Source organism: Haliaeetus leucocephalus, unplaced genomic scaffold, assembly GCF_000737465.1.
Source record: "Haliaeetus leucocephalus isolate CR32 unplaced genomic scaffold, Haliaeetus_leucocephalus-4.0 Scaffold1, whole genome shotgun sequence".
Lineage (NCBI taxonomy): Eukaryota > Metazoa > Chordata > Aves > Accipitriformes > Accipitridae > Haliaeetus > Haliaeetus leucocephalus.
In genome coordinates, this window is record NW_010972437.1 from 2,939,070 (window position 1) to 2,949,213 (window position 10,144).

At 39.8% G+C, this 10,144-nt stretch overlaps 1 protein-coding gene across 1 annotated transcript in view; it reads left to right on the forward strand.

The window, feature by feature from the left end:
* CCDC150 (coiled-coil domain containing 150) overlaps positions 1-10,135 on the forward strand; it is a 20,115-nt gene extending 9,980 nt beyond the window's left edge. Inside the window, 11 exon segments of the mRNA XM_010569071.1 lie at positions 718-1,056; positions 3,920-4,089; positions 4,484-4,577; positions 5,169-5,338; positions 6,043-6,169; positions 6,772-6,954; positions 7,542-7,607; positions 7,687-7,848; positions 8,186-8,272; positions 9,291-9,459; positions 9,949-10,135. Of these exon segments, the coding sequence (XP_010567373.1) occupies positions 718-1,056; positions 3,920-4,089; positions 4,484-4,577; positions 5,169-5,338; positions 6,043-6,169; positions 6,772-6,954; positions 7,542-7,607; positions 7,687-7,848; positions 8,186-8,272; positions 9,291-9,459; positions 9,949-10,127 (1,746 nt within the window). The 3' untranslated portion in view covers positions 10,128-10,135.
* The last annotated feature ends 9 nt before the right edge of the window (positions 10,136-10,144 follow it).

Here is a 10,144-nt window from a genome sequence, read left to right on the forward strand (position 1 = left end):
CCTGTGTTTTTTTTTTTTTTTTTTTTTTTTTTTTTTTTTTACAGTGCTGGATGTAATGACCAGTTGTATATGTTGGAGATCCTAAGAAACACGTAGCTGCTGATAAGGTCCTAACATCACGATGCTAAAGAAGAATTAACTGAAATGCCTTTTGAATGTTTGTTATTTGATAATCAAAGTTACTTTTCTACAGTAGTTCATCTGTAACATATGTATAACTTTTCCATTTAACACAGAACTCCTTTTGCAGTCATCTGTTAAAGAATATGAATCAATAGAGCATTCAGAACCTTAAAAAGTTGCCTGATTTTTAATTTTTTTTTTTCTTCACTAAGTTATTTTAATTCTGTTCATGCCTTCTCATTCTAGTTATTTTTGCTTCTCTGTTCCCTGTTGTCAAAGGTTTCTTTCATCTCTCCATTTGTTGCCTGCGCTTCTAGGACAGTGGCCTTCATTTGGCCATCTGGAAGGTTGTACCAGTTTGAACAGCTCTTCCTAGAGATTAAGCTGTCTTGGAGGAATTTATGCCATTTGGATATTTTTTGGTTTGTTTTTTTTTTTTAAATCTGTTTTAGTGTTTCACCTAATTGAAAATTTATACTGGAAAAATGGGGGAAGTTAAAATACTAAGGGAGAAACAGGATGCTGAGCACCCTTTTTGTTGCTTTTTATATTGTTTTCCTTACAAAATGGTAATGTCCGCTCTTTTTTCCTCAGTATGCCCAGCAGCAGGTGCAACAGGTGCTGGCAGAGCTGACTGACAGCAAGAATAAACTGACCTGTGACAAAGGAAAACTTCAGGTACCTCTCAGCATCCTATCTGTCAGCTCAAAAGGAAAACTCCTTTTTTTATGTTCATCTAAGATAAGGTTGTTTAACCTTAGCTCTTCAGTACTTAATTTGGAGGGAAGTGCTTATTTATCTTCTCTACTTAATTTATTTGTGTGGTGTCAAGCATGTGTATTAAGAGAGTTCTGTATCAAAATCATCTTCAATCCTGCCCATACTGCCTTTGGGTCACAAGATGCTGTTGATGTAGCTTCTCTAGGATTTGTGGTAAATTTCTTAATGTGTGAAAATAGTAGAATGGCTAAGAACCACCAGGGGGCATTAAAACATAATATATGGGTAGAAAATTGGTTGAAAGATTAGAAACATGGAAAACTTTATAGAAAATACAAATTAATAAGGAGGGAGGCAAACCATGGTGGTAAGCAAAAATAAACAGCATATGTAAGCTTTCTTAAGCAGAAGTTAGCTAGACATTAAATGAGGTGCTGAAAGTAAAGCTTTTGCTTCAATGTGACCTATGTCATAGGATTTGGGACAGTGGTGCAAAGATTCATGAGTTTCTTTTGAAAACAGCACAGAATGTGTAGTGATTATTAGAGAGCAAGAAAGCTACATTTTATGCAGTAGTCCAAGGTCTGATAGTGGTGACAGAAGGAAGTGAGCAAGACATCATGCCTGGATTAAAACAAGGTGAATTCTAATCTGGAGTTATTTCTATTGAAGTGTAAGTTAAAAGCTATTCACTCGCTGCTTCTCCTGCTATGGGACTCAGGGAAAAGAAAACATTTGCTCTGAGCAGAGAGACATTGTCACATCACTCCGCTTCTGTGTTCCAGATAAGAGAATGCTTTTCCATTTCTGCACTAAAAGAAAGCTGAGCTATTTTGCCACATCTGTTTTCTTAAGACTGAAGTGCAGAAGCTGGAGGAAGACCTGTAGATGCACGTTTAGATAATAGTGAGCTTTGCAAGTGCACTGCATAGAGACCACATACACTCTGCTGAAACTGAACTTTGACAACTTGTTACCCCTCAGAATTAGGGTCAGCCTAGCTAATGCTTAGATAGCCATTAGAAATCAGATTCAACCCACTTTTTCCTGAAGAACAGAGTATATGTTTAATGTTAACTGTAGCATTCTAGTCTGCAGCTGGGAACAGAACCTGATTTCATCAAAACAAACATGAGAACTATGGAAGCTCAGCTTAACAGAGCTGTTTTTCATGCAAGTAGATTGCATGTATTCAGGCTAGAAAACACACAGTTTACAGGGTTATAAAGATGGTCCTCAGGATTTATTATTATTTCGCAGTAAGAGAACAAATAGCTGCAGATAATGCTTGTCTAGCTATATTGCTGGGAGGCAGGCAGTTATTCTGCTTCAGTCTGTTCGCTCAGTCTTAGAGAGAAGTACAGAGAAGGGGTGTTTTATCCTGGGCAGTGAAGCCAAGCTTGTAGGTATAAGAATGTGAAATGGACTCTGCTCTGTCATGAGTTTGCTGTTCTAAGCTGTAAGTTCAAGTAACTGCATTGAGACTTCTGTTCACAAGCAAGAATGAACTTGTAACAGTGAATGCTCTTTACAGACTTCCCTTGCTTCTTGGATACCAAAGCAATCTTGTAATCATTTTGAGTTGGAAAACTGAAGAGGCAAAAGTGACAAACTGTTAATCCTAACCATAATCTCCATCGATCTAGAAATTATACAGAAGACGTAACCATGTTTAGGAGACTTCCCTGGAAAACAGGAGGTCCTATTTTTGCCTTCTGTTTCCAGAAAGCAAAATGAATCAAAGTTTCTCTTGTACTTTATTCTCCATCATAGAGGATGGTTCATCAGGTTTTCAAAGGCAATTGGATATTATGTTGATGATTGGAATCCATGACCTGAATGCTTTCAGATTTTGGGAAAGTTGAAACACTCAGTTCCATTGGTTTGTGGGTATAGAGAACTAGCTGTAGAAAGGTCTCACAGTAGGAGCAGACCAGAGAGGTGCTCGGAACCAGGGGACTGCGCTGGCCCTGCAAAGCTGTGACAACAGCTGACATCACAGACTTCTAATGAAGTTCCAGTCAGCACTGTGTCCCACTGCTGCCGAGATACAGAGGGAAGTCATATGACTTTGGATAACGTGCTGTGGAATGTATCACAGAAGAGAGCTTAAATATTTTCCTGAAGTACTGCAGACTTAAGAATAAGATGTAGCATCTACTTCTGCTCCATTGAAGAGATATTTTGGAGAGTATTTTTTAAATTTCTGTTTTTGGTACTCACATCTTCACTACCTCCAAGGGCTGCCTGGTTTGTGGTAGGAATGGCAACAAAAAGAAGAAAATCCCCAGCAAGGTCTTGGCAACAGAAGTCTCCTGATCATAATGCTAGGTCAGCTGCAGGCTCAGGAGAAGGAACTGTGAAATCTGATGTACGTGCTTCTGCTCACCGCTCTACGTTACACCGAGTTCATTTTGAACAAGTTGAACATTCAAGAAACTCTGTGTCTGAATATGGAGATTGTCCTAGGGTCAGTCAGAGGATTCTGTTAAATGCTATAAAGAATATGGGAGAAAAATTGGAGAATATAATAGACATTCTCACTCCAAGATCATTGAAAACTGGGTGGCCTACTGGGATTAATGAAGGAGACTTCAATGTGGTGAGTGATGACCATGAAATGCAAGTTAGAGTGATGGTTATTTCAGTTGACTAATTGACAACAATGAAGAAATGGCTGAAAATTAACAGGGACTGAAACCGTTGAGTGTTTTTTACTTGAAAGAGATGCAGATGAAAACTTAGACTAAGCAACATTAGAATCAACAACTGGTTTTGACTAAAAACCCAGCTTCATGCATCTGTGGCACAACCTGAAGCCTGGGTGCCAGGAGTTCAGAAACATTGGAACTATCAATTAAAACACCCACAAAACCCCCCAAGAATACCACCACACAGTCAGCTTGGGCTTAAACCAGGGGTAGAACAAAGATTATGTAATTAGAGGAAGCTATTTCCATGTTCAGAACCATTGCATACTTAAGTGTGCAGGTTACTTATAGAAGAATCCTTTAATAACACTCTAATAGATGACTGATTTTTCTGCTCCTTTTCCTAATGATTTCTTGTACTGCAGATGGCAGACCTGCAGCACCAGCTGGACGCAGGAAAGGATGACAACAGTAAGGCAACAGCCATGCTGGAGCACGTGTTAGCTTCTCATAACAAGATGCAAGCAGCTCTGGCTGTGGTACAAACTGAGCTGGGACACAAGGACACTGAAATTGGCAACCTCAGAAAAGACAAGTAAGTGAAACTGATGCTGTTTCTGTGGTCTGTCAGCAGTGTGGTGAAGACAGATAACAGCTGAAGAGTGGCATCTTCTCCATGGTTCTGGCTAATAAGCTATAGGACAAGTTTGTTTGAAAAGTTTCCAAAATCCTTTCCTGCAACACTGAAACATACTTAGTACTAGTGAACCAAGTACACCTAGTGCTTGTAGCTAACTCTGCAAGCTTGGCAGGCCTTGTGCATCTTGTGGAAAGTAGGTAAAAAACAATTTAAGTTTAACTTCAGTGACAAGCAAAACTTAGTATGGTTAAGGTGGAGAACCAAACTGTGAGATGGTCACCACTTCAGAGGAGATGTGCACAAATTGACTTAGCGCATGATTTTGTTTTAATCCGATTTCCATTTTCAGGAGCCAGGCTCAACAGAAAATACAGGTGCTAGAAACAGAATTGGAACATTGCCGAGCCAAACTGGTTGCCATGGGAAGGCAGCACAGCAGCCAGGTAGAGACCACATTTTTCCATAGTAACAGCCACCACTACATTTTTGGTGTTGAGCCAAGCACGTTTTCTTTTTCTGAATGCAATATGGTGCAACAAATCATTATCTAAGTGTTGAAGGAGGCAAGCACCTCCTCCCTAAAGAAAAATTCCTTGGCACAGGTGAAGGTTTTACAGTCTGCAGCTGGATACATAGTATGAACAGAGATTTCAGAAGTTATACAGCCTTTCTTTTTTTCTTATTAGATCAGAGAGGAAGAGTCCAAGGAATTGCTGTCATCTCTCCTCATAATACTTAATGGCAGAAAGATTACCTCACAACCCAAACACACTCACTATTGGCAAAGAACTTTTTTTTTTTTTCCAAGAAAGTCATGGCTATGTGAGAAATTGTTCTGATCCTTCTGACTAAGCCAGTCAGTGGATTGGCATTGTAAGGATTCCCATCTAGATGCCTGTGCTTAGGACGTTTGTAATCAGACAGTTGGTGATCTTACCTCCTGTAAGTTGATACTGACTGGGCAGGAAAAAAATACTCCTTTCTAAGCTTTTTCATTTGGGTAAGTGTAAATCTGATTTGTTGTTACTGCACAGGTGGAACCACTTTGTAAGACACTAGAAAGTGCTAGAACAGACAACAAGAAACTTGTTCTTCATTCGGAAGAAGTTCTGCAGGTCAATAATACCCTGCAGAGCAAGCTGGTCCAAGCTCAATATGAACGGAAAAGTAAAGAAACTGAGCACCAACAGCTGATAGTCTGCAGGTAAGACCAGATCCATGATACTACACACTTGAGGAGAAACATTACTTTGCACTAACATCAGTGCTTTATGGCTTTAGTCATCCATCGGTATCAGCATTGACTGTATGCTGAGCCAGCAGCTTGCTAAAGATGGATGCATACAGAGCTATAGAAATGGGTTCTTTCACTCGTTCCCATAATGACTCTTGGACGTACTCTGCTGTACTGAGGAACTGCTTAGCCAGGGTCATTATGGCACTTCTACAAACAGCTTTTCCATGAGGATAGCAGATGTCACTTAGACTTGGAAGTGGCCTGCAGTAGCTATAGCAAGGAGAGCACAGGATAGGTGTTTAAATTCCTCACCCCAAACCAGATGCTAGTAAGTAAAACCTCAAACCTAAGTGTAGGTGCAGTCTGAATCTCCTCATCATCCATTGTCTAAACAGGCTTAGCCATTTAATTTTCTGAAGGAAAGTAAGTTGTCCTAAAGTGTTCTTTCCAAAAAGTCTGTTTACATTGTATAGCTATTTTGAACCTCCTTTTAAATAAATGGAATACAAAATACTAGAAGACACATTCCAGTCTTTAAACAGTAGTGGTGCGGAGAGTATATCCAAGACAAAAGTACTTACAATGGAATTGTCTTTCCTATTCTTGTGTTTATAAAATAAAGCGTATTAAATATAAACATGAATAACTGAATTTATTTCTTCTCTTTAAAGGGAACAGTTAATGGAAAAAGCCAAGACTGAGGAAAAGATGTATGCTGAACAGTTAGAGTCTTTGAAGAAGCAGTTTCAAACTGAACAAGAGGCTTCCAGGAAAGCTGCCTGTCAAGAATCTGCTGAGGTGAAAAGGGATAGAATTAAAAGATTTCAGAGATTGATTTCCAGAGAAAGAGGTCTGCTGTACAATTTTCCAACAGAACAAGAGCAGCTCATGACAAATACTTGTCTCCCTTTCCATTCACTGTGGAGTTGTCCATCACTTGTACCCAAAAAGCAGAATTTTGTCATGTGGTGGACAGACATTTTGGTGGCCATGCACAGTGATTATCTGTGGTCTCTTAACTTTTTCAGGTACCACTCTATATCCCCCAACACTGTATACCTCATTGGTATAGACATTGGTATCAGTCATTCCAGTGACTTCAAAAGGATAATCTGGGGTTGTATAGAAATTTCCAGGGATAAAATACTGGTTTGGAAGTCTGCTTTGTTTCTTGGGGGCTGGATCATAAAGCTCAGCATAACCTTAGTATTACTCAGATCCCAGCATTCACTTTTTTCCCCCCCCTTTGTTAGAAGGGTATTAAAGAAAAGTCAAAACACCAGGTGCTGTAGCACACTTCAGATGCAGCAAATCAATTGGGTGTACTGCTTATTAATTGTTGTATAGAATGAACTAATTCTTAGAGTTAATGTGAGCTCACTTTTTCCTCTTTCTCCTAGATAAAGAAATCCCTTGAAGAATCCTCCTCCAAATTGGCTGAAGTTTCCTGTGCTAACAGGGAGCTGCGGCAGAAATTAATAGAGCTGGAAGAGTCATTGTCCAGTTACAAGGAAAAGCTAAAAAGCCAAAGAGCTCGAATCAGACGATGCCTGACGTATAAAACTAAGACAGAAAGGGTAAAGGTATGCACACATTTTTCAAGAAGGACAGATATCCTAGTTGAGAACTCCTTTTTTCTCCTACTGAGTAGGACTGCTGTTGATCCTTTGCAGTGGAGTTAGACTTGAAAATAAAACTAACTCTGGACTCAAATTCTGAACAGAAATGAATAGATTGATTGCAGCTACAGTAATTGTGTGGCTGCTTCTGTCATCCCTCCCCCCGATATTAAATATGATGCCATAGGGTCCCATGCCCCCATTATATTTTTATAGTAGCGTTTGTTCTTTTTATCATTTTGTGAATACAGTCTATTTAATTATTGATTGGGCCAAATATTGTTTGTATAGTGATTAGTCCCTTTCCGTCCTTTATAGCTGTAGAACTTTTGGTTCAACTGGTAGCTGATCCTAAATGAGAATCTAGACTCCTTTGCAATTCTGTCACTGCTTGTTCCCCTTTCTGTGGTGGGGCATGGGTTCTCTTAACTTCAGTCTCACAGGGCAAGAAATAAGGACACAATATGCAGACATCTGCAGAAACAGTTCCCATGTAAGAGCCAGTGAGCCTGAAAAATTCCTGAAGTTTTGTTTCTCTCAACAATTTCCAGGAGACTGAATCTGAACTGAGGAAAATGGAAGCAATAAACGAGGAGTATCAGAAGAATTATGAACAAGTGAGCTTTCTCAACCAGTTTCCTGAAGAGACTGATCTGCTAAAATGTTGTTGGAATTTCATTCTTGTCTTGTCTTCAGTCACAGGACATCAAGAAATTTGTGTCAGACTTGAAAAGTGTGCAGAGCAAGATGCAAGTGTTGTTGAAAAACCAACATGAAATGCAAGTGCAGAACAGGCAGCTGGAGACCCAGGTGGAAGCAGAGAGAAGACAAAGGCAACAGCTGGAAAACAAATGTCAGGTAAAGTGATAGTAGCATGAAAAAGTGGTGACACCCATGGAAGCATTTTTGTGCAAAATCTATGGGGTTGTAGAAGAGGTGATAGAAAGACTTTATTAACTCAGTCAAAAGATATTCCTATAAATCTTACTGTGTCTGCTCCAGAAAGCCCAAGTAACAACTTAACATACATTCACTATATATCTTGACTTTAGAGAGAGACAGGATAGGTTTTTTTAAAAAAGATTTAACTCTAAGCTACAGTAAAGATTAGAGAGTCCTTCTGTTGTATTGCAATTTTTTGTTTGTGCCATGAAAAAATTGTATAGAAATTAATGTTACTTCTTTTTCTACCTAGAAACTGGAAAAAACAGTCAAACATCTGAAGAAATATAAAGTGGAGACAGAACAGAAACTGAAGGAAGCCAGCATAGAGTCAGAACAGGTGAGACTGGTTAGCATTGGAATAATAATTCATTGGAAGTAACAAGATAGTATTTCAGTATCTGCACCAAGTAACTCTTTAAATCTCAGATATGGGTCTCTGGTGAAGAGTGAGGTGCCTCCTTGGCCTTTTCAACTAAGTGGCCTTTATCATACTTTAAAAAAAGAAAAAAATTGATGTTTCTATCTTTTTGGTGAATTGCTTCAATTTAGTGGGGCTTCTAAGAAGAGCTTTTGTCCCCCCCAGCCTATTGTTTTTATCAGGCACGGGATATCTGTCAACCAACCTACCAAAAGTGTTGTGGCCAAGTAAATTGCCCCCCCTCCCGAACTGCTTTTATGTCACTCTATATGTGACATCATGCAAACCCACATTTTCCACCCCCTCTCCCCACCCCAAGAAGTCATTTGTCCTTGCATCACCTCATGCTTGCACGACTGTACCACAATATCCAAATTATTATAGCTTGCATGGATTACTATAGTAGTTTGGGGTGAAAATCTAGGCATTTAGATGTTTTGTAGAGTATTAACCAGCCTAAAGTAAAATTAAAGAAGTAATAGAGGTGCCTCAGCCTGAGGTCTTACATGCTGCTTACCAGTCCAAGTACTGTTCTGTGATTAGAAAGAGACCTTAATAGTAAAAGAGTATCTCTACGGCATTCTTCAGGCAAAGTTAGTCTTCCCACATCTTTCTCAGGAGTTTGTGGTACTCAGCATCCATTTCCCCCCCGCCTTCTTCCCAATGCTTCTGCATTTTATGCTGTATTGGAGACCTGTGTTGACTTCATTACACTCCCCCCTGCCCCTCCAAAAGTGGGGCAACTTTGTAGTGAGGACCTCTCTGATACATCCTTTTCACAGCAGTGGAAAAGGGCATCATGAAGAGCTCCTATCCCTATGTACAGGAGAAAGATTGAGTTGTATGTTGTTCTGCCCCTTCTTGCACAGAGCTCAAAAACTGGAACAGCATGCATTAACTGTTCTCTCTGCAGTTCTAATTACACTGTCTTGCCTAGATCACAACTAGCCTAGAAGCAGCTCACCGTTGGTTCAAATCTAAGTTTGACAGCCTGCAGCCCGAAGTTGTGAAAAACCACCAGCCAAAGAACCCTGAAGAGAGCAGCTCTAAAAAGGACGCAAAGAAAGCAAGCACATTCATTTCAAAGAGGGAAGCAAAGAAAATAGGTGGGGGCAAGTATTTGGTAGCTCATTATCAGTCAGGATTTCAGTCTCCTAAACTTTCTTTTCTAGTTCCTTACACAGGGGTGGAAAACAGACCCCTCTTTAGTTTAGTTTGTTTCCTCATCTTTTTTCCAGAGGACGTATTTAAGCAGCAAAGAATTATTACAGGTATAAGATAGCTTCAAGGGATTGTTTCTGTACTTAGAAAAGTCCTATTGCACATACTTCATGTTTCGTTGATGCTCATTAACCAAATACTTGTCTGAAAGCTTAACAGCTAGTATATTTTCTTCTCTGCATTCACCTGTTGCAGTGGTTCTTCTTCCCCTCCTCCATACCTTTTACAGATACCCTTTCAAAAGCTGTGCTTACCTCGATTGTGTAGATTGTGTACATCAGCCTTCTCCATAATTGATAGTTCTTACATAGCTGTGCGATCAGCTTTTTAGAGATGTATGTATTAAACTGCTAAAACTTTAATCTCTTCTTTAGTAATGACAAAGATTCCCCAGTCAGTCATCAGCTTCATAAAACGTTGCATCTTTTCCCAGGAGCAAAAGCAACAAGAGCTTCCCACTCACACCTCCCTGGACAGCAGGGCAAGGACCCAAGGCCTCCAGCTCACCACCAGGAAGGCCCACGTGAGCTGGGCAGGAAATGAGCTCACTTGACTGGTGATTCCCAGCCC